Raw genomic sequence first — 23061 nt, forward strand, 5'->3', positions numbered from 1 at the left:
GGTGGGTGAGAGAGAGGGAGTGAGGGAGGGAGGGTGAGAGAGAGGGAGGGGGGGTGAGAGAGAGGGAGGGAGGGTGAGAGAGAGGGAGGGAGGGTGAGAAAGAGGGAGGGAGGGTGAGAGAGAGGGAGGGAGGGTGAGAGAGAGGGAGGGAGGGTGAGAGAGAGGGAGGGGGAGCGAGAGCGAGACAGAGGGAGGGTGAGAGAGAGGGAGGGAGGTGATGCAGTGAAGCTCAAAACCTGTTTAGCTTTTCACACACATAGTGAAGCTGAGTAGCCTTTCACACACAGTGAAGATGAGTAGCCTTTCACACACATAGTGAAGCTGAGAAGCCTTTCACACACAGTGAAGATGAGTAGCCTTTCACACATAGTGAAGCTGAGTAGCCTTTCACACACAGTGAAGATGAGTAGCCTTTCACACACAGTGAAGCTGAGTAGCCTTCCACTGCCATTCCATACTGTGGTACATGACATCATCATGCAAGGCAAGCTTAACCCACCTGCTACTGCTGTCTGGGATATTGAAGAGACGTCTCGTTGGAGTGGGGTTCACTCTGGCAGTCCTGGGTTCCTGAAAGTAGAAGGCTATGTAGTTGGTCCAGTCTAAGAGTACAGTAGTGTATTAGAGGTGTTGATGTAGTTGGTCCAGTCTAAGAGTACAGTAGTGTATTGGAGGTTGCTGAGTGGGCACTCTCTGAGCCTATTGTTCAATCTCAGTTGTATTTCCTTGATTCCTCGTGTCCTTGTCAAATACATCCAAGATGAAAACTAGGACAGAATATGTGAGGAATCAAGGATATATAACTAGGAAACGAGGACAGAAGATGAGGAATCAAGGATATATAACTAGGAAACGAGGACAGAAGATGAGGAATCAAGGATATATAACTAGGAAACGAGGACAGAAGATGAGGAATCAAGGATATATAACTAGGAAACGAGGACAGAAGATGTGAGGAATCAAGGATATATAACTAGGAAATTAGGACAGAAGATGAGGAATCAAGGATATATAACTAGGATACGAGGACAGAAGATGAGGAATCAAGGATATATAACTAGGATACGAGGACAGAAGATGAGGAATCAAGGATACATAACTAGGATACGAGGACAGAAGATGAGGAATCAAGGATACATAACTAGGAAACGAGGACAGAAGATGTGAGGAATCAAGGATATATAACTAGGAAACGAGGACAGAAGTTGTGAGGAATCAAGGATATATAACTAGGAAACGAGGACAGAAGTTGTGAGGAATCAAGGATATATAACTAGGAAACGAGGACAGAAGATGAGGAATCAAGGATACATAACTAGGAAACGAGGACAGAAGATGTGAGGAATCAAGGATATATAACTAGGAAACAAGGACAGAAGTTGTGAGGAATCAAGGATAAATAACTAGGAAACGAGGACAGAAGATGTGAGGAATCAAGGATAAATAACTAGGAAACGAGGACAGAAGATGTGAGGAATCAAGGATATATAACTAGGAAACGAGGACAGAAGATGTGAGGAATCAAGGATAAATAACTAGGAAACGAGGACAGAAGATGTGAGGAATCAAGGATAAATAACTAGGAAACGAGGACAGAAGATGTGAGGAATCAAGGATATATAACTAGGAAACAAGGACAGAAGTTGTGAGGAATCAAGGATAAATAACTAGGAAACGAGGACAGAAGATGTGAGGAATCAAGGATAAATAACTAGGAAACGAGGACAGAAGTTGTGAGGAATCAAGGATAAATAACTAGGAAACGAGGACAGAAGTTGTGAGGAATCAAGGATATACAGCTTAAACATGTAAATAAAGTCAATGACATCAATAACAATGATTCCTCTACCTTGGTGTCTGTGGTGGTGGTGTTGGAGCTGAGGCGTGGGCTGGAGGCAGAGCGGGTCATCCCTAGGCCCTGGCCAGACTCAAGGGCCCCGCGGGTGGACTCCTGGCTGGGGTCGGTGGCCACTGAAGGCCCCAGGGTCACCGAGCTGCCTGCCTTACGAAGAGAGGTCCTCCAGGAGCCAGGGGCCGAGCCAGGGGCCGAGCAAGGGGCCACTTCGGGGGCTGGGGGCTTCCCTGGGTCCTGCTACTTACACAACAGAGAGAGAGAGAGTTAACTTTGAGTAATCTCATCCCTTCAAATCAAATCAAATCAACAACCTTCCCAGAGAGATATTAAAGGCAATTTCTCAGGAGTTCACAGATCAAGCAGAATTCAATAGCAGAGAGAGGTTGTTAATCTGAGTTTGTTTGAAACCCTCCTTAGTTAATTCCATCATGAGGTGCTACAAAGTCAAAGCTCTCCTAAAGAGCGTTTTGTTGCAATAGAAACTGTGTCGTACCTTTTTGCCCGTGTTTCCTGAAGTGCTGGTTGCCGTGGAGGTATCGTGGGTGGAGGAGCTGTTGCGTTTGTTGTTCAAGTTGTTGATGATCTCTCGGTTTTTGGCTTTCTCTGCAACAACAACACAACGATCAGTCAGTGCATGTGACGGTTTCCATCACAACAACAGGAACAGCATCTGTATCAGACCACCAAGGCGATGGAACCCATTAAAGCCATTAAAGCATAACTGCCTTTTCTTCAAATGGTTGGTGATAATAATCAAGAATTGGAATTTCAGTTTACTTCCTGAATTGACCCGAAAATCTTCAGAATATCTCTCAGGGCCTTGGTCAAAAGTAGTGCACTATATAGGGAATAGGGTGCCATTTGGCTATGGGCCCTGATTTAAAGTAGTGCACTATATAGGGAATAGGGTGCCATTTGGCTATGGGCCCTGATCTAAAGTAGTGCACTATATAGGGAATAGGGTGCCATTTGGCTATGGGCCCTGATTTAAAGTAGTGCACTATATAGGGAATAGGGTGCCATTTGGCTATGGGCCCTGATTTAAAGTAGTGCACTATATAGGGAATAGGGTGCCATTTGGCTATGGGCCCTGATCTAAAGTAGTGCACTATATAGGGAATAGGGTGCCATTTGGCTATGGGCCCTGATCTAAAGTAGTGCACTATATAGGGAATAGGGTGCCATTTGGCTATGGCCCTGATCTAAAGTAGTGCACTATATAGGGAATAGGGTGCCATTTGGCTATGGGCCCTGATTTAAAGTAGTGCACTATATAGGGAATAGGGTGCCATTTGGCTATGGGCCCTGATCTAAAGTAGTGCACTATATAGGGAATAGGGTGCCATTTGGCTATGGCCCTGATCTAAAGTAGTGCACTATATAGGGAATAGGGTGCCATTTGGCTATGGGCCCTGATCTAAAGTAGTGCACTATATAGGGAATAGGGTGCCATTTGGCTATGGACCCTGTCTCTTACCTGATTCAGCATCACTCTCAGATTCGTCGTCCTCCTCTTCTGAGCTGGAGCTGCTAGAGGTCTGGCCCTGTCCCTGTGTCCCAGGCTGGCCCTGTCCCTGTGTCCCAGGCTGGCCCTGTGTCCCAGGCTGGCCCTGTCCCTGTGTCCCAGGCTGGCCCTGTGTCCCAGGCTGGCCCTGTCCCTGTCCCTGTGTCCCAGGCTGGCCCTGTCCCTGTGTCCCAGGCTGGCCCTGTCCCTGTGTCCCAGGCTGGCCCTGTCCCTGTGTCCCAGGCTGGCCCTGTCCCTGTGTCCCAGGCTGGCCCTGGCCCTGTGTCCCAGGCAGGCCCTGGCCCTGTCCCTGTGTCCCAGGCTGGCCCTGTGTCCCAGGCTGGCCCTGTCCCTGTGTCCCAGGCTGGCCCTGTCCCTGTGTCCCAGGCTGGCCCTGTCCCTGTGTCCCAGGCTGGCCCTGTCCCTGTGTCCCAGGCTGGCCCTGTCCCTGTGTCCCAGGCTGGCCCTGTCCCTGTGTCCCAGGCTGGCCCTGTCCCTGTGTCCCAGGCTGGCCCTGTCCTCCCTCCTCCTCCTCCTCCTCGGCTGGGCTGCTGGTCAGGGCGGGGGGAGGGTGCTTCTCTCTCTCGTGGAGGCAGATCTTCTCTCTGCTGCTCATACGAGAGATTGAGGTCCTGCAGGGGAGGGGCAGGGGGCAGAGACAGGATGACAGGTAGGCATGCAGGAGCCAATCAGTGAGGGCGACCACTCAGGGTGCAGCAAATCAGAGTGTATGTGGGCAAAAACAAACAAAGCAGGATGTCTACGGTGTCTGAATCTGGTCTGGAAACTGGACCAACATTTAACATGTCTACGGTGTCTGAATCTGGTCTGGAAACTGGACCAACATTTAACATGTCTACGGTGTCTGAATCTGGTCTGGAAACTGGACCAACATTTAACAAATCTATGGTGTCTGAATCTGGTCTAGAAACTGGACCAACATTTAACATGTCTATGGTGTCTGAATCTGGTCTGGAAACTGGACCAACATTTAACATGTCTACGGTGTCTGAATCTGGTCTGGAAACTGGATCAACATTTAACATGTCTACAGTGTCTGAATCTGGTCTGGAAACTGGACCAACATTTAACATGTCTACGGTGTCTGAATCTGGTCTGGAAACTGGACCAACATTTAACATGTCTACGGTGTCTGAATCTGGTCTGGAAACTGGACCAACATTTAACATGTCTACGGTGTCTGAATCTGGTCTGGAAACTGGACCAACATTTAACATGTCTACGGTGTCTGAATCTGGTCTGGAAACTGGACCAACATTTAACATGTCTACGGTGTCTGAATCTGGTCTGGAAACTGGACCAACATTTAACATGTCTACGGTGTCTGAATCTGGTCTGGAAACTGGACCAACATTTAACATGTCTACGGTGTCTGAATCTGGTCTGGAAACTGGACCAACATTTAACATGTCTACGGTGTCTGAATCTGGTCTAGAAACTGGACCAACATTTAACATGTCTACGGTGTCTGAATCTGATCTGGAAACTGGACCAACATTTAACATGTCTACGGTGTCTGAATCTGGTCTGGAAACTGGACCAACATTTAACATGTCTACGGTGTCTGAATCTGGTCTGGAAACTGGACCAACATTTAACATGTCTACGGTGTCTGAATCTGGTCTGGAAACTGGACCAACATTTAACATGTCTACGGTGTCTGAATCTGATCTGAAAACTGGACCAACATTTAACAGACTTGCAACTCAATCTAGAAGATATTTCTATGATGTAGGTTTCCAAACACACAGTAGTACATTGCCATAGCAACAAACATCTGGAAAACCAACCCAGACAGATTAGCAGACATTACAATACAGTATGAGGAGGGAGTGACTAGAGGAGGGAGAGACTAGAGGAGGGAGTGACTAGAGGAGGGAGAGAGGAGGGAGTGACTAGAGGAGGGAGAGACTAGAGGAGGGAGTGACTAGAGGAGGGAGTGACTAGAGGAGGGAGAGACTAGAGGAGGGAAAGACTAGAGGAGGGAGTGACTAGAGGAGGGAGAGAGGAGGGAGTGACTAGAGGAGGGAGAGACTAGAGGAGGGAGTGACTAGAGGAGGGAGTGACTAGAGGAGGGAGAGACTAGAGGAGGGAGTGACTAGAGGAGGGAGAGAGGAGGGAGTGACTAGAGGAGGGAGAGACTAGAGGAGGGAGTGACTAGAGGAGGGAGTGACTAGAGGAGGGAGAGACTAGAGGAGGGAAAGACTAGAGGAGGGAGTGACTAGAGGAGGGAGAGAGGAGGGAGTGACTAGAGGAGGGAGAGACTAGAGGAGGGAGTGACTAGAGGAGGGAGTGACTAGAGGAGGGAGAGACTAGAGGAGGGAAAGACTAGAGGAGGGAGTGACTAGAGGAGGGAGAGAGGAGGGAGTGACTAGAGGAGGGAGAGACTAGAGGAGGGAGTGACTAGAGGAGGGAAAGACTAGAGGAGGGAGAGACTAGAGGAGGGAGTGACTAGAGAAGGGAGTGACTAGAGGAGGGAGTGACTAGAGGAGGGAAAGACTAGAGGAGGGAGTGACTAGAGGAGGGAGAGAGGAGGGAGTGACTAGAGGAGGGAGAGACTAGAGGAGGGAGTGACTAGAGGAGGGAAAGACTAGAGGAGGGAGAGACTAGAGAAGGGAGTGACTAGAGGAGGGAAAGACTAGAGGAGGGAGAGACTAGAGGAGGGAGTGACTAGAGGAGGGAGTGACTAGAGGAGGGAGAGACTAGAGGAGGGAGTGACTAGAGGAGGGAAAGACTAGAGGAGGGAGAGACTAGAGGAGGGAGTGACTAGAGGAGGGAGTGACTAGAGGAGGGAGAGACTAGAGGAGGGAGAGACTAGAGGAGGGAGTGACTAGAGGAGGGAGAGACTAGAGGAGGGAGAGAGGAGGGAGAGACTAGAGGAGGGAGAGACTAGAGGAGGGAGAGACTAGAGGGAGAGAGGAGGGAGTGACTAGAGGAGGGAAAGACTAGAGGAGGGAGAGACTAGAGGAGGGAGTGACTAGAGGAGGGAGTGACTAGAGGAGGGAGTGACTAGAGGAGGGAGTGACTAGAGGAGGGAGAGACTAGAGGAGGGAGTGACTAGAGGAGGGAGTGACTAGAGGAGGGAGAGAGGAGGGAGTGACTAGAGGAGGGAGAGACTAGAGGAGGGAGAGACTAGAGGAGGGAGAGACTAGAGGAGGGAGAGACTAGAGGAGGGAGAGAGGAGGGAGTGACTAGAGGAGGGAGAGACTAGAGGAGGGAGTGACTAGAGGAGGGAAAGACTAGAGGAGGGAGAGAGGAGGGAGTGACTAGAGGAGGGAGAGAGGAGGGAGTGACTAGAGGAGGGAGAGAGGAGGGAGTGACTAGAGGAGGGAGTGACTAGAGGAGGGAGTGACTAGAGAAGGGAGTGACTAGAGGAGGGAGTGACTAGAGGAGGGAGAGACTAGAGGAGGGAGTGACTAGAGGAGGGAGTGACTAGAGGAGGGAGAGACTAGAGGTGGGAGAGACTAGAGGGAGTGACTAGAGGAGGGAGAGACTAGAGGAGGGAGAGAGGAGGGAGTGACTAGAGGAGGGAGAGACTAGAGGAGGGAGAGACTAGAGGAGGGAGAGACTAGAGGAGGGAGAGAGGAGGGAGTGACTAGAGGAGGGAGAGACTAGAGGAGGGAGTGACTAGAGGAGGGAAAGACTAGAGGAGGGAGAGAGGAGGGAGTGACTAGAGGAGAAAGTGACTAGAGGAGGGAGTGACTAGAGAAGGGAGTGACTAGAGGAGGGAAAGACTAGAGGAGGGAGAGACTAGAGGAGGGAGTGACTAGAGGAGGGAGTGACTAGAGGAGGGAGAGACTAGAGGTGGGAGAGACTAGAGGAGGGAGTGACTAGAGGAGGGAGAGAGGAGGGAGTGACTAGAGGAGGGAGAGACTAGAGGAGGGAGAGACTAGAGGAGGGAGAGACTAGAGGAGGGAGAGACTAGAGGAGGGAGAGACTAGAGGAGGGAGTGACTAGAGGAGGGAAAGACTAGAGGAGGGAGAGAGGAGGGAGTGACTAGAGGAGGGAGAGACTAGAGGAGGGAGTGACTAGAGGAGGGAGAGACTAGAGGAGGGAGAGAGGAGGGAGTGACTAGAGGAGGGAGAGACTAGAGGAGGGAGAGAGGAGGGAGTGACTAGAGGAGGGAGTGACTAGAGGAGGGAGAGACTAGAGGAGGGAGAGAGGAGGGAGTGACTAGAGGAGGGAGTGACTAGAGGAGGGAGAGAGGAGGGAGTGACTAGAGGAGGGAGTGACTAGAGGAGGGAGAGACTAGAGGAGGGAGTGACTAGAGGAGGGAGTGACTAGAGGAGGGAGAGACTAGAGGAGGGAGTGACTAGAGGGAGAGACTAGAGGAGGGAGTGACTAGAGAAGGGAGAGACTAGAGGAGGGAGTGACTAGAGGAGGGAGAGACTAGAGGAGGGAGAGACTAGAGGATGGAGTGACTAGAGGAGGGAGAGACTAGAGGAGGGAGTGACTAGAGGAGGGAGAGACTAGAGGAGGGAGTGACTAGAGGAGGGAGTGACTAGAGGAGGGAGAGAGGAGGGAGTGACTAGAGGAGGGAGTGACTAGAGGAGGGAGAGAGGAGGGAGTGACTAGAGGAGGGAGTGACTAGAGGAGGGAGAGACTAGAGGAGGGAGTGACTAGAGGAGGGAGTGACTAGAGAAGGGCGTGACTAGAGGAGGGAAAGACTAGAGGAGGGAGAGACTAGAGGAGGGAGAAACTAGAGGAGGGAGTGACTAGAGGAGGGAGAGACTAGAGGAGGGAGAGACTAGAGGAGGGAGAGAGGAGGGAGAGACTAGAGGAGGGAGTGACTAGAGGAGGGAGAGACTAGAGGAGGGAGAGACTAGAGGAGGGAGAGACTAGAGGAGGGAGAGAGGAGGGAGTGACTTGAGGAGGGAGAGACTAGAGGAGGGAGAGACTAGAGGAGGGAAAGACTAGAGGAGGGAGAGAGGAGGGAGTGACTAGAGGAGGGAAAGACTAGAGGAGGGAGAGAGGAGGGAGTGACTAGAGGAGGGAGTGACTAGAGGAGGGAGAGACTAGAGGAGGGAGTGACTAGAGGAGGGAGTGACTAGAGGAGGGAGTGACTAGAGGAGGGAGAGACTAGAGGAGGGAGTGACTAGAGGAGGGAGTGACTAGAGGAGGGAGAGACTAGAGGAGGGAGAGACTAGAGGAGGGAGTGACTAGAGGAGGGAGAGACTAGAGGAGGGAGAGAGGAGGGAGTGACTAGAGGAAGGAGAGACTAGAGGAGGGAGAGACTAGAGGAGGGAGAGAGGAGGGAGTGACTAGAGGAGGGAAAGACTAGAGGAGGGAGAGACTAGAGGAGGGAGTGACTAGAGGAGGGAGTGACTAGAGGAGGGAGAGACTAGAGGAGGGAGTGACTAGAGGAGGGAGTGACTAGAGGAGGGAGAGAGGAGGGAGTGACTAGAGGAGGGAGAGACTAGAGGAGGGAGAGACTAGAGGAGGGAGAGACTAGAGGAGGGAGAGAGGAGGGAGTGACTAGAGGAGGGAGAGAGGAGGGAGTGACTAGAGGAGGGAGTGACTAGAGGAGGGAGAGAGGAGGGAGTAACTAGAGGAGGGAGTGACTAGAGGAGGGAGTGACTAGAGGAGGGAGTGACTAGAGGAGGGAAAGAGGAGGGAGAGACTAGAGGAGGGAGTGACTAGAGGAGGGAGTGACTAGAGGAGGGAGAGACTAGAGGTGGGAGAGACTAGAGGAGGGAGAGACTAGAGGAGGGAGAGAGGAGGGAGTGACTAGAGGAGGGAGAGACTAGAGGAGGGAGAGAGGAGGGAGAGACTAGAGGAGGGAGAGACTAGAGGAGGGAGTGACTAGAGGAGGGAAAGACTAGAGGAGGGAGAGAGGAGGGAGTGACTAGAGGAGGGAGTGACTAGAGGAGGGAGTGACTAGAGAAGGGAGTGACTAGAGGAGGGAAAGACTAGAGGAGGGAGAGACTAGAGGAGGGAGTGACTAGAGGAGGGAGTGACTAGAGGAGGGAGAGACTAGAGGTGGGAGAGACTAGAGGAGGGAGTGACTAGAGGAGGGAGAGACTAGAGGAGGGAGAGAGGAGGGAGTGACTAGAGGAGGGAGAGACTAGAGGAGGGAGAGACTAGAGGAGGGAGAGAGGAGGGAGTGACTAGAGGAGGGAGAGACTAGAGGAGGGAGTGACTAGAGGAGGGAAAGACTAGAGGAGGGAGAGAGGAGGGAGTGACTAGAGGAGGGAGAGACTAGAGGAGGGAGTGACTAGAGGAGGGAGAGACTAGAGGAGGGAGAGAGGAGGGAGTGACTAGAGGAGGGAGAGACTAGAGGAGGGAGAGAGGAGGGAGTGACTAGAGGAGGGAGTGACTAGAGGAGGGAGAGACTAGAGGAGGGAGAGAGGAGGGAGTGACTAGAGGAGGGAGTGACTAGAGGAGGGAGAGAGGAGGGAGTGACTAGAGGAGGGAGTGACTAGAGGAGGGAGAGACTAGAGGAGGGAGTGACTAGAGGAGGGAGTGACTAGAGGAGGGAGAGACTAGAGGAGGGAGTGACTAGAGGGAGAGACTAGAGGAGGGAGTGACTAGAGAAGGGAGAGACTAGAGGAGGGAGTGACTAGAGGAGGGAGAGACTAGAGGAGGGAGAGACTAGAGGATGGAGTGACTAGAGGAGGGAGAGACTAGAGGAGGGAGAGACTAGAGGAGGGAGAGACTAGAGGAGGGAGAGACTAGAGGATGGAGAGAGGAGGGAGTGACTAGAGGAGGGAGAGACTAGAGGAGGGAGTGACTAGAGGAGGGAAAGACTAGAGGAGGGAGAGAGGAGGGAGTGACTAGAGGAGGGAGTGACTAGAGGAGGGAGTGACTAGAGAAGGGAGTGACTAGAGGAGGGAAAGACTAGAGGAGGGAGAGACTAGAGGAGGGAGTGACTAGAGGAGGGAGTGACTAGAGGAGGGAGAGACTAGAGGTGGGAGAGACTAGAGGAGGGAGTGACTAGAGGAGGGAGAGACTAGAGGAGGGAGAGAGGAGGGAGTGACTAGAGGAGGGAGAGACTAGAGGAGGGAGAGACTAGAGGAGGGAGAGACTAGAGGAGGGAGAGAGGAGGGAGTGACTAGAGGAGGGAGAGACTAGAGGAGGGAGTGACTAGAGGAGGGAAAGACTAGAGGAGGGAGAGAGGAGGGAGTGACTAGAGGAGGGAGAGACTAGAGGAGGGAGTGACTAGAGGAGGGAGAGACTAGAGGAGGGAGAGAGGAGGGAGTGACTAGAGGAGGGAGAGACTAGAGGAGGGAGAGAGGAGGGAGTGACTAGAGGAGGGAGTGACTAGAGGAGGGAGAGAGGAGGGAGAGAGGAGGGAGTGACTAGAGGAGGGAGTGACTAGAGGAGGGAGAGAGGAGGGAGTGACTAGAGGAGGGAGTGACTAGAGGAGGGAGAGACTAGAGGAGGGAGTGACTAGAGGAGGGAGTGACTAGAGGAGGGAGAGACTAGAGGAGGGAGTGACTAGAGGGAGAGACTAGAGGAGGGAGTGACTAGAGAAGGGAGAGACTAGAGGAGGGAGTGACTAGAGGAGGGAGAGACTAGAGGAGGGAGAGACTAGAGAATGGAGTGACTAGAGGAGGGAGAGACTAGAGGAGGGAGTGACTAGAGGAGGGAGAGACTAGAGGAGGGAGTGACTAGAGGAGGGAGTGACTAGAGGAGGGAGAGAGGAGGGAGTGACTAGAGGAGGGAGTGACTAGAGGAGGGAGTGACTAGAGGAGGGAGAGAGGAGGGAGTGACTAGAGGAGGGAGTGACTAGAGGAGGGAGAGACTAGAGGAGGGAGTGACTAGAGAAGGGCGTGACTAGAGGAGGGAAAGACTAGAGGAGGGAGAGACTAGAGGAGGGAGTGACTAGAGGAGGGAGTGACTAGAGGAGGGAGAGACTAGAGGAGGGAGAGACTAGAGGAGGGAGTGACTAGAGGAGGGAGAGACTAGAGGAGGGAGAGAGGAGGGAGTGACTAGAGGAGGGAGAGACTAGAGGAGGGAGAGACTAGAGGAGGGAGAGACTAGAGGAGGGAGAGAGGAGGGAGTGACTTGAGGAGGGAGAGACTAGAGGAGGGAGAGACTAGAGGAGGGAAAGACTAGAGGAGGGAGAGAGGAGGGAGTGACTAGAGGAGGGAGAGACTAGAGGAGGGAGTGACTAGAGGAGGGAGAGACTAGAGGAGGGAGAGAGGAGGGAGTGACTAGAGGAGGGAGAGAGGAGGGAGTGACTAGAGGAGGGAGTGACTAGAGGAGGGAGAGAGGAGGGAGTGACTAGAGGAGGGAGTGACTAGAGGAGGGAGAGACTAGAGGAGGGAGTGACTAGAGGAGGGAGAGACTAGAGGAGGGAGTGACTAGAGGAGGGAGTGACTAGAGGAGGGAGTGACTAGAGGGAGAGACTAGAGGAGGGAGTGACTAGAGAAGGGAGAGACTAGAGGAGGGAGTGACTAGAGGAGGGAGAGACTAGAGGAGGGAGTGACTAGAGGAGGGAGAGACTAGAGGAGGGAGTGACTAGAGGAGGGAGAGACTAGAGGAGGGAGTGACTAGAGGAGGGAGAGACTAGAGGAGGGAGAGACTAGAGGAGGGAGTGACTAGAGGAGGGAGAGACTAGAGGAGGGAGTGACTAGAGGAGGGAGTGACTAGAGGAGGGAGTGACTAGAGGAGGGAGTGACTAGAGGAGGGAGAGGAGGGAGTGACTAGAGGAGGGAGTGACTAGAGGAGGGAGTGACTAGAGGAGTGACTAGAGGAGGGAGTGACTAGAGGAGGGAGAGACTAGAGGAGGGAGTGACTAGAGGAGGGAGAGACTAGAGGAGGGAGTGACTAGAGAAGGGAGTGACTAGAGGAGGGAGAGACTAGAGGAGGGAGAGAGGAGGGAGTGACTTGAGGAGGGAGAGACTAGAGGAGGGAGAGACTAGAGGAGGGAAAGACTAGAGGAGGGAGAGAGGAGGGAGTGACTAGAGGAGGGAGAGACTAGAGGAGGGAGTGACTAGAGGAGGGAGAGACTAGAGGAGGGAGAGAGGAGGGAGTGACTAGAGGAGGGAGAGACTAGAGGAGGGAGAGACTAGAGGAGGGAGTGACTAGAGGAGTGAGTGACTAGAGGAGGGAGTGACTAGAGGAGGGAGTGACTAGAGGAGGGAGAGACTAGAGGAGGGAGAGAGGAGGGAGTGACTAGAGGAGGGAGTGACTAGAGGAGGGAGAGAGGAGGGAGTGACTAGAGGAGGGAGTGACTAGAGGAGGGAGAGACTAGAGGAGGGAGTGACTAGAGGAGGGAGTGACTAGAGGAGGGAGAGACTAGAGGAGGGAGAGAGGAGGGAGTGACTAGAGGAGGGAGAGACTAGAGGAGGGAGAGACTAGAGGAGGGAGAGACTAGAGGAGGGAGAGAGGAGGGAGTGACTTGAGGAGGGAGAGACTAGAGGAGGGAGAGACTAGAGGAGGGAAAGACTAGAGGAGGGAGAGAGGAGGGAGTGACTAGAGGAGGGAGAGACTAGAGGAGGGAGTGACTAGAGGAGGGAGAGACTAGAGGAGGGAGAGAGGAGGGAGTAACTAGAGGAGGGAGAGACTAGAGGAGGGAGTGACTAGAGGAGGGAGAGACTAGAGGAGGGAGAGAGGAGGGAGTGACTAGAGGAGGGAGTGACTAGAGGAGGGAGAGACTAGAGGAGGGAGAGAGGAGGGAGTGACTAGAGGAGGGAGTGACTAGAGGAGGGAGAGAGGAGGGAGTGACTAGAGGAGGGAGTGACTAGAGGAGGGAGAGACTAGAGGAGGGAGTGACTAGAGGAGGGAGAGACTAGAGGAGGGAGTGACTAGAGGAGGGAGTGACTAGAGGAGGGAGTGACTAGAGGGAGAGACTAGAGGAGGGAGTGACTAGAGAAGGGAGAGACTAGAGGAGGGAGAGACTAGAGGAGGGAGAGACTAGAGGAGGGAGTGACTAGAGGAGGGAGAGACTAGAGGAGGGAGAGACTAGAGGAGGGAGTGACTAGAGGAGGGAGAGACTAGAGGAGGGAGTGACTAGAGGAGGGAAAGACTAGAGGAGGGAGAGACTAGAGGAGGGAGTGACTAGAGGAGGGAGAGACTAGAGGAGGGAGTGACTAGAGGAGGGAGTGACTAGAGGAGGGAGTGACTAGGGAGTGACTAGAGGAGGGAGTGACTAGAGGAGGGAGTGACTAGAGGAGTGACTAGAGGAGGGAGTGACTAGAGGAGGGAGAGACTAGAGGAGGGAGTGACTAGAGGAGGGAGTGACTAGGGAGTGACTAGAGGAGGGAGTGACTAGAGGAGGGAGTGACTAGAGGAGTGACTAGAGGAGGGAGTGACTAGAGGAGGGAGTGACTAGAGGAGGGAGAGAGGAGGGAGTGACTAGAGGAGGGAGAGACTAGAGGAGGGAGAGACTAGAGGAGGGAGAGACTAGAGGAGGGAGAGACTAGAGGAGGGAGAGAGGAGGGAGTGACTAGAGGAGGGAGTGACTAGAGGAGGGAAAGACTAGAGGAGGGAGAGAGGAGGGAGTGACTAGAGGAGGGAGTGACTAGAGGAGGGAGAGACTAGAGGAGGGAGAGAGGAGGGAGTGACTAGAGGAGGGAGAGACTAGAGGAGGGAGTGACTAGAGGAGGGAGAGACTAGAGGAGGGAGAGAGGAGGGAGTGACTAGAGGAGGGAGTGACTAGAGGAGGGAGAGACTAGAGGAGGGAGAGAGGAGGGAGTGACTAGAGGAGGGAGTGACTAGAGGAGGGAGAGAGGAGGGAGTGACTAGAGGAGGGAGTGACTAGAGGAGGGAGAGACTAGAGGAGGGAGTGACTAGAGGAGGGAGTGACTAGAGGAGGGAGAGACTAGAGGAGGGAGAGACTAGAGGAGGGAGAGACTAGAGGAGGGAGAGACTAGAGGAGGGAGAGACTAGAGGAGGGAGTGACTAGAGGGAGAGACTAGAGGAGGGAGTGACTAGAGAAGGGAGAGACTAGAGGAGGGAGTGACTAGAGGAGGGAGAGACTAGAGGAGGGAGTGACTAGAGGAGGGAGAGACTAGAGGAGGGAGAGACTAGAGGAGGGAGTGACTAGAGGAGGGAGAGACTAGAGGAGGGAGAGAGGAGTGAGTGACTAGAGGAGGGAGTGACTAGAGGAGGGAGAGAGGAGGGAGTGACTAGAGGAGGGAGTGACTAGAGGAGGGAGAGAGGAGTGAGTGACTAGAGGAGGGAGTGACTAGAGGAGGGAGAGACTAGAGGAGGGAGTGACTAGAGGAGGGAGAGACTAGAGGAGGGAGAGACTAGAGGAGGGAGAGACTAGAGGAGGGAGTGACTAGAGGAGGGAGTGACTAGAGGAGGGAGTGACTATAGGAGGGAGTGACTAGAGGATTCAGTATTATATTGTGTCTGGTTCAGGTCAGTAACACAGGGCTGATTCAGTACTATATTGTGTCTGGTTCAGGTCAGTAACACAGGGCTGATTCAGTACTATATTGTGTCTGGTTCAGGTCAGTAACACAGGGCTGATTCAGTACTATATTGTGTCTGGTTCAGGTCAGTAACACAGGGCTGATTCAGTACTATATTGTGTCTGGTTCAGGTCAGTAACACAGGGCTGATTCAGTACTATATTGTGTCTGGTTCAGGTCAGTAACACACAGGGCTGGTTCTGTCATTCTATTGGTAGAAAGGTGTGCTACCTAATGCTCTGTGATCTGTGGTTCGGTATCAGTGATTCCTGGGTCAGTAACAAACGGGTCAGTAAGAGACGGGTCAGTAACAGACGGGTCAATATGAGACATGCTGGGGCACTGACCTGCGTGGTCTAACTGGTGCCATATTGATAGGAGGACTGGTCTCAATGACCGGAGGCTGGGACAGCTTGGCTTTCTCAGTACGCAACTACAGAGAGAGAGAGAGAGATATACAGAGTAAATATGCAGGAAGAGCTATACAGAGATATATACATTGATAAACAATTCATATTTTATATATATATACTCATAGTACCAGTCAAAAATTTGGTTTTTCTTTATTTTTACTATTTTCTACATTGTAGAATAATAGTGAAGACATCAAAACTATGAAATAACACATATGGAATCATGTAGTAACCAAAACAGTGTTCAACAAATCAAAATATATTTTATATTTGAGATTCTTCAAATAGCCACCCTTTGCACTGACGACAGCTTTGCACACTTTTGGCATTCTCTCAACCAGCTTCACCTGGAATGTTTTTCCAACAGTCTTAATGTAGTTCCCACATATGCTGAGCACTTGTTGGCTGCTTTTCCTTCACTCTGCCGTCCGACTCATCCCAAACCATCTCAATTGGGTTGAGGTCGGGGGATTGTGGAGGCCAGGTCATCTGATGCAGCACTCCATCACTCTCCTTCTTGTTAAAATAGCCCTTACACAGCCTGGAGGTGTGTTGTGTAATTGTCCTGTTGAAAAACAAATGATAGTCCCACTAAGCCCAAACCAGATGGGATGGCATATCGCTGCAGAATGCTGTGGTAGCCATGCTGGTTAAGTGTGCCTTGAATTCTAAATAAATCACAGACAGTGTCACCAGCAAAGCATCCCCACATCATAACACCTCCTCCTCCATGCTTCACGGTGGGAAATACACATGCAGAGATCATCCGTTCACCCACACCGCGTCTCACAAAGCTACGGCGGTAGGAACCAAAAATCTCCAATTTAGACTCCAGACCAAAGGACACATTTCCACCGGTCTAATGTCCATTGCTCGCTTTTCTTGGCCCAAGCAGGTCTCTTCTTCTTATTGGTGTCCTTTTGTAGTGGTTTCTTTGCAGCAAGTCGACCATGAAGGCCTAATTCACACAGTCCCCTCTGAACAGTTGATGTTGAGATGTGCCTGTGACTTGAACTCTGTGAAGCATTTATTTGGGCTGAAATTTCTGAGGCTGGTAACTCTAATGAACTTATCCTCTGCAGCAGAGGTAACTCTGGGTCTTCCATTCCTGTGGCGGTCCTCATGAGAGCCAGTTTCATCATAGCGCTTGATGGTTTTTGCGACTGCACTTTAAGAAAAGTTCAAAGTTCTTGAAATGTTCCGTATTGACTGACCTTCATGTCTTAAAGTAATGATGGACTGTCATTTCTCTTTGCTTATTTGAGCTGTTCTTGCCATAATACGGACTTAGTCTTTTACCAAATAGGGCTATCTTCTGTATACCCCCCTACCTTGTTACAAAACAACTGATTGGCTCAAACGCATTAAGAAGGAAAGAAATTGCACAAATTAACTTTTAAAAAGGCTCAGCTGTTAATTGAAATGCATTCCAGGTGACTACCTCATGAAGCAGGTTGAGAGAATGCCAAGAATGTGCAAAGCTGTCATCAAGGCAAAGGGTGGCTATTTGAAGAATCTAAAATCTCAAATATATTTTGATTTGTTTAACACTTTTTTGGTTACGACATGATTCCATATGTGTTATTTCATAGTTTTGATATCTTCACTATTATTCTACAATGTAGGAAATAGAAAAAATAAAGAAAAACCCTTGAATGAGTAGGTGTGTCCAAACTTTTGACTGGTACTGTATATATATATATAAAGTGAGGGAAAAAAGTATTTGATCCCCTGCTGATTTTGTACGTTTGCCCACTGACAAAGAAATTATCAGTCTATAATTTTAATGGTAGGTTTATTTGAACAGTGAGAGACAGAATAACAACAACAAATTCCAGAAAAAAGCATGTCAAAAATGTTATACATTTATTTGCATTTTAATGAGGGAAATAGGTATTTGAACCCCTCTCAATCAGAAGATTTCTGGCTCCCAGGTGTCTTTTATACAGGTAACGAGCTGAGATTAGGAGCACACTCTTAAAGGGAGTGCTCCTAATCTCAGCTTGTTACCTGTATAAAAGACACCTGTCCACAGAAGCAATCAATCAGATTCCAAACTCTCCACCATGGCCAAGACCAAAGAGCTCTCCAAGGATGTCAGGGACAAGATTGTAGACCTGGAATGGGCTACAAGACCATCGCCAAGCAGCTTGGTGAGAAGGTGACAACAGTTGGTGCGATTATTCGCAAATGGAAGAAATACAAAATAACTGTCAATCTCCCTCGGCCTGGGGCTCCATGCAACATCTCACCTCGTGGAGTTGCAATGATCATGAGAACGGTGAGGAATCAGCCCAGAACTACACAGGAGGATCTTCTCAATGATCTCAAGGCAGCTGGGACCATAGTCACCAAGAAAACAATTGGTAACACACTACGCCGTGAAGGACTGAAATCCTGCAGCGCCCGCAAGGTCCCCCTGCTCAAGAAAACACATATACAGGGCCGTCTGAAGTTTGCCAATGAACATCTGAATGATTCAGAGGAGAACAGGGTGAAAGTGTTGTGGTCAGATGAGACCAAAATCGAGCACTTTGGCATCAACTCAACTCGCCATGTTTGGAGGAGGAGGAATGCTGCCTATGACCCCAAGAACACCATCCCCACCGTCAAACATGGAGGTGGAAACATTATGCTTTGGGGGTGTTTTTCTGCTAAGGGGACAGGACAACTTCACCGCATCAAAGGGACGATGGACGGGGCCATGTACCGTCAAATCTTGGGTGAGAACCTCCTTCCCTCAGCCAGGGCATTGAAAATGGGTCGTGGATGGGAATTCTAGCATGACAATGACCCAAAACACACGGCCAAGGCAATAAAGGTGTGGCTCAAGAAGAAGCACATTAAGGTCCTGGAGTGGCCTAGCCAGTCTCCAGACCTTAATCCCATAGAAAATCTGTGGAGGGAGCTGAAGGTTCGAGTTGCCAAACGTCAGTCTCGAAACCTTAATGACTTGGAGAAGATCTGCAAAGAGGAGTGGGACAAAATCCCTCCTGAGATGTGTGCAAACCTGGTGGCCAACTACAAGAAACGTCTGACCTCTGTGATTGCCAACAAGGGTTTTGCCACCAAGTACTAAGTCATGTTTTGCAGAGGGGTCAAATACTTATTTCCCTCATTAAAATACAAATCAATTTATAACATTTTTGACATGCGTTTTTCTGGATTTCTTTGTTGTTATTCTGTCTCTCACTGTTCAAATAAACCTACCATTAAAAGTATAGACTGATCATGTCTTTGTCAGTGGGCAAACGTACAAAATCAGCAGGGGATCAAATAATTTTTCCCTCACTGTATATATACACATACTGTATCTACAGTGGGGAGAACAAGTATTTGATACACTGCCAATTTTGCAGGTTTTCCTACTTACAAAGCATGTAGAGGTCTGTAATTTTTATCATAGGTACACTTCAACTGTGAGAGACGGAATCTAAAACAAAAATCCAGAAAATCACATTGTATGATTTTTAAGTAATTAATTAGCATTTTATTGTATGACATAAGTATTTGATCACCTACCAACCAGTAAGAATTCCAGCTCTCACAGACCTGTTAGTTTTTCTTTAAGAAGCCCTCCTGTTCTCCACTCATTACCTGTATTAACTGCACCTGTTTGAACTCGTTACCTGTATAAAAGACACCTGTCCACACACTCAATCAAACAGACTCCAACCTCTCCACAATGGCCAAGACCAGAGAGCTGTGTAAGGACATCAGGGATAAAATTGTAGACCTGCACAAGGCTGGGATGGGCTACAGGACAATAGGCTAGCAGCTTGTGAGAAGGCAACAACTGTTGGCGCAATTATTAGAAAATGGAAGAAGTTCAAGATGACGGTCAATCACCCTCGGTCTGGGGCTCCATGCAAGATCTCACCTCGTGGGGCATCAATGTTCATGAGGAAGGTGAGGGATCAGCCCAGAACTACACGGCAGGACCTGGTCAATCACCTGAAGAGAGCTGGGACCACAGTCTCAAAGAAAACCATTAGTAACACACTACGCCGTCATGGATTAAAATCATGCAGCGCACGCAAGGTCCCCCTGCTCAAGCCAGCGCATGTCCAGGCCCGTCTGAAGTTTGCCAATGACCATCTGGATGATCCAGAGGAGGAATGGGAGAAGGTCATGTGGTCTGATGAGACAAAAATTGAGCTTTTTGGTCTAAACTCCACTCGCCGTGTTTGGAGGAAGAAGAAGGATGAGTACAACCCCAAGAACACCATCCCAACCGTGAAGCATGGAGGTGGAAACATCATTCTTTGGGGATGCTTTTCTGCAAAGGGGACAGGACGACTGCACCGTATTGAGGGGAGGATGGATGGGGCCATGTATCGCGAGATCTTGGCCAACAACCTCCTTCCCTCAGTAAGAGCATTGAAGATGGGTCGTGGCTGGGTCTTCCAGCATGACAATGACCCGAAACACACAGCCAGGGTAACTAAGGAGTGGCTCCGTAAGAAGCATCTCAAGGTCCTGGAGTGGCCTAGCCAGTCTCCAGACCTGAACCCAATAGAACATCTTTGGAGGGAGCTGAAAGTCCGTATTTCCCAGCGACAGCCCCGAAACCTGAAGGATCTGGAGAAGGTCTGTATGGAGGAGTGGGCCAAAATCCCTGCTGCAGTGTGTGCAAACCTGGTCAAGACCTACAGGAAACGTATGATCTCTGTAATTGCAAACAAAGGTTTCTGTACCAAATATTAAGTTCTGCTTTTCTGATGTATCAAATACTTATTTCATGCAATAAAATGCAAATTAATTACTTAAAAATCATACAATGTGATTTTCTGGATTTTTGTGTTAGATTCCGTCTCTCACAGTTGAAGTGTACTTATGATAAAAATTACAGACCTCTACATGCTTTGTAAGTAGGAAAACCTGCAAAATCGGCAGTGTATCGAATACTTGTTCTCCCCACTGTATATACAGAGAGAGAGAGACAGAGAGAGACATCATGTCCTCTAGCTATATAAGGTCACTCAGAGATAGAGGCAGCGTCCCAAATAGGAAATAGGGTGCTATTTGGGACGCCGACCCTTGTCTAAAGTAGTACACTACATTGGGAACAGGGTGCCATTTGGGACGTGAAACCCTTGTCTAAAGTAGTGCACTACATTGGGAACAGGGTGCCATTTGGGACGTCTAAAGTAGTGCACTACATTGGGAACAGGGTGCCATTTGGGACGCAGACAGAGACTCACAGCGTTCTGTTTCTTTGTCAGCTCCTCCAAAGTGTCCACTAGGGTGTCATCTGCTACCTCCAGAGGAGTTTGTCCCTGGAACAGATTTACTTTAATACATGTCATTTAACATACAGCCTCCATCGGCGCATTAGCATTATGAGTGTCCCAAATGGAAACCCTATTCCCTATATAGTGCACCACTTTTGACTCTGGGTTCTGGTCTAAAGTAGTGCACTATGTAGGGAAAAAGGGTGCCATTTGAGATGCTTCCATTATCAATGCCTGCTGAGTCAGTATATAGTAGAGTAGAGGTGTTACTCAGCCTAACTGAGCTTTTCTCTGTGTGTCCCTTACATGTGTGTGTCTTCTCCCACTCACCACGTTGTTGACAGCAGCCATGTCACACATGTTGTCAGCCAGCAGAGAGCACACCTCCTCCTGCCCCCAGTGAGCCGCAGCATGCAGGGCCGTCCAGCCATCCACATCTCTACTGTCTAAATCCAGACCACACTGGAGCAGGACCCTGAGGACGGGAGGAAGAATTGCAGAAAGAGAGAGAGGGAAAAGATACAAAGAGGTTGAATAGATAAAGAGGTGATAGAGAGAGAACAGGAGGACAGGAGGAGAGGAGGAGAGGAGGACAGGAGGAGAGGAGGAGAGGTGGAGAGGAGGAGAGGAGGAGAGGAGGACAGGAGAGGAGAGGAGGAGATGTGGAGAGGAGGACAGGAGGAGAGGAGGACAGGAGGAGAGGGAGGACAAGAGGACAGGAGGAGGGGAGGACAGGAGGAAAAGAGAGCAGGACAGGAGGATGAATAACAGCAGCTCTTTGCTGGTCTACTGTGGTACAAAACTAGATACACCAAAGACACAGTGGCACCAGTTCATGTTATCATCTCTGACCCTGTGCCCCAGGTCAGAAGGGTTTGCACTTTAGGAACAATGGTGTTGTCTAAATTGTGCACTCTCTAAAACAAATAAGCACTCTGACTGAAGCTGGTAAGGCATGTGTGTCTGGAGAGCCTTCCCTTGCCTCCATCTCCTGACTAACCTGACTAGCACCTGACTATCACCTGACTCACTGACTAGCACCTGACTGACCGACTATCACCTGACTCCCCGACTATCACATGACTCCCCGACTATCACATGACTCACCAACTAGTACCTGACTATCACTTGACTCACCGACTAGCACCTGACTCACTGACTAGCACCTGACTCACTGACTAGCACCTGACTAACACCTGACTAGCACCTGATTCGCTGACTATCACCTGACTATCACCCGACTCACTGACTAGCACCTGATTATTACCCGACTCACCGACTAGCACTTGACTATCACCCGACTCACTGACTTGCACCTGACTATCGCCTGACTCACTGACTAGCACCTGACTCACTGACTATCACATGACTCACTGACTAGCACCTGACTGCAGCCTGACTATCACCTGACTCACTGACTATCACCTGACTCACTGACTTGCACCTGACTATCGCCTGACTCACTGACTAGCACCTGACTCACTGACTATCACATGACTCACTGACTATCACATGACTCACTGACTAGCACCTGACTCACTGACTATCACATGACTCACTGACTAGCACCTAACTCACTGACTAGCACCTGACTCATTAACTAGCACCTGACTATCACCTGATTCACTGACTAGCACCTGACTATCACATGACTCACTGACTAGCACCTAACTCACTGACTAGCACCTGACTCATTAACTAGCACCTGACTATCACCTGATTCACTGACTAGCACCTGACTATCGCCTGACTCACTGACTAGCACCTGACTCACTTCATGACTTCTATGTAGCCCTTGGCAGCAGCCACGTGCAGCGCTGTGGCCTTGGTGTTGGGGTGAGGTGTCAGCATGCCACTGCCTGCCAGCACCGCGTTGGCATCTTCCAGCATCACCCGCTCCTCTTCCCTCCTCGCCAGATCTACATCCACCCCTGGGGACAGAGAGACGGACATAGTTAGGGACACACATGGACGCACACAGAGAGACACAGTGAGACACACACACCTACAGAGAGGGGAAATAAAGGCTAAATTGAGAGAGGGCAAGTCATCTTCTGCCTATTCTCTGTTGGTGAGTCGGTCTAATTTAATTGAACAGATACTCATGCCTTTTAAAGATTATTCGATGCTGGTTAATCAGAACTTGTCACCTTGCAAAAAACAGTAGTAATCCACCAGCTTTTGCTTTGATTGTCAATATTGACAATTTGTCAACATAATATATTTAAAAGCCCTACTCTGTGCAATTGCATATTTGTACATATTTTCCTGGCATATATTGTCATTCCTAGCCTGTTTCCGATTTTGTTTCAGAATCTTAAAGTCAGTGGCCATTCTAACCATTACTTCAATTACAGCAATTGCGGTGGTAGCAGCACTAATGAGATTTTGTTAACGTCACAACATCACAAGCACATGGAATTCAATTGCAGGTGTTATTGTGTTTTGAGGAAGAGAGAAAATGTGTGCTGTGCTTTTCCGAGGACTGTTAATATGGCTACATAACAATTCCTGGATAACCTAAAAAACAGCTGGTGAAGATCGTGAACAGAGAAAACGTGCTGCTTTTCAATAGGACTGTGTGTTAAGGACGGTAGGTATTAATATGGGACTGTGTGTAAAGTCAGGGCGGCAGGTAGTTTAGTGGGTAAGAGCGTTGTGCCAGTAA

At 50.2% G+C, this 23061-nt stretch overlaps 1 protein-coding gene across 1 annotated transcript in view; it reads right to left on the reverse strand.

Moving 5' to 3' along the window:
* Nucleotides 1–23061, reverse strand: part of LOC311148699 (uncharacterized protein) — a gene marked incomplete at its 3' end in the record, with an annotated part of 40964 nt that overhangs the window by 491 nt on the left and 17412 nt on the right. The window contains exons 4-11 of the mRNA XM_084185678.1: nt 22168–22324; nt 20724–20868; nt 20364–20438; nt 15094–15179; nt 3333–3991; nt 2349–2458; nt 1850–2092; nt 500–570 (exon numbers count right to left, since the gene is read on the reverse strand). Coding sequence (XP_084041804.1) covers nt 500–570; nt 1850–2092; nt 2349–2458; nt 3333–3991; nt 15094–15179; nt 20364–20438; nt 20724–20868; nt 22168–22324 — 1546 coding nt within the window. The remainder of the gene's footprint in view (nt 1–499; nt 571–1849; nt 2093–2348; nt 2459–3332; nt 3992–15093; nt 15180–20363; nt 20439–20723; nt 20869–22167; nt 22325–23061) is intronic.

Source organism: Coregonus lavaretus, assembly GCF_964263955.1.
Source record: "Coregonus lavaretus genome assembly, chromosome: 21".
NCBI classification, from domain to species: Eukaryota; Metazoa; Chordata; class Actinopteri; order Salmoniformes; family Salmonidae; genus Coregonus; species Coregonus lavaretus.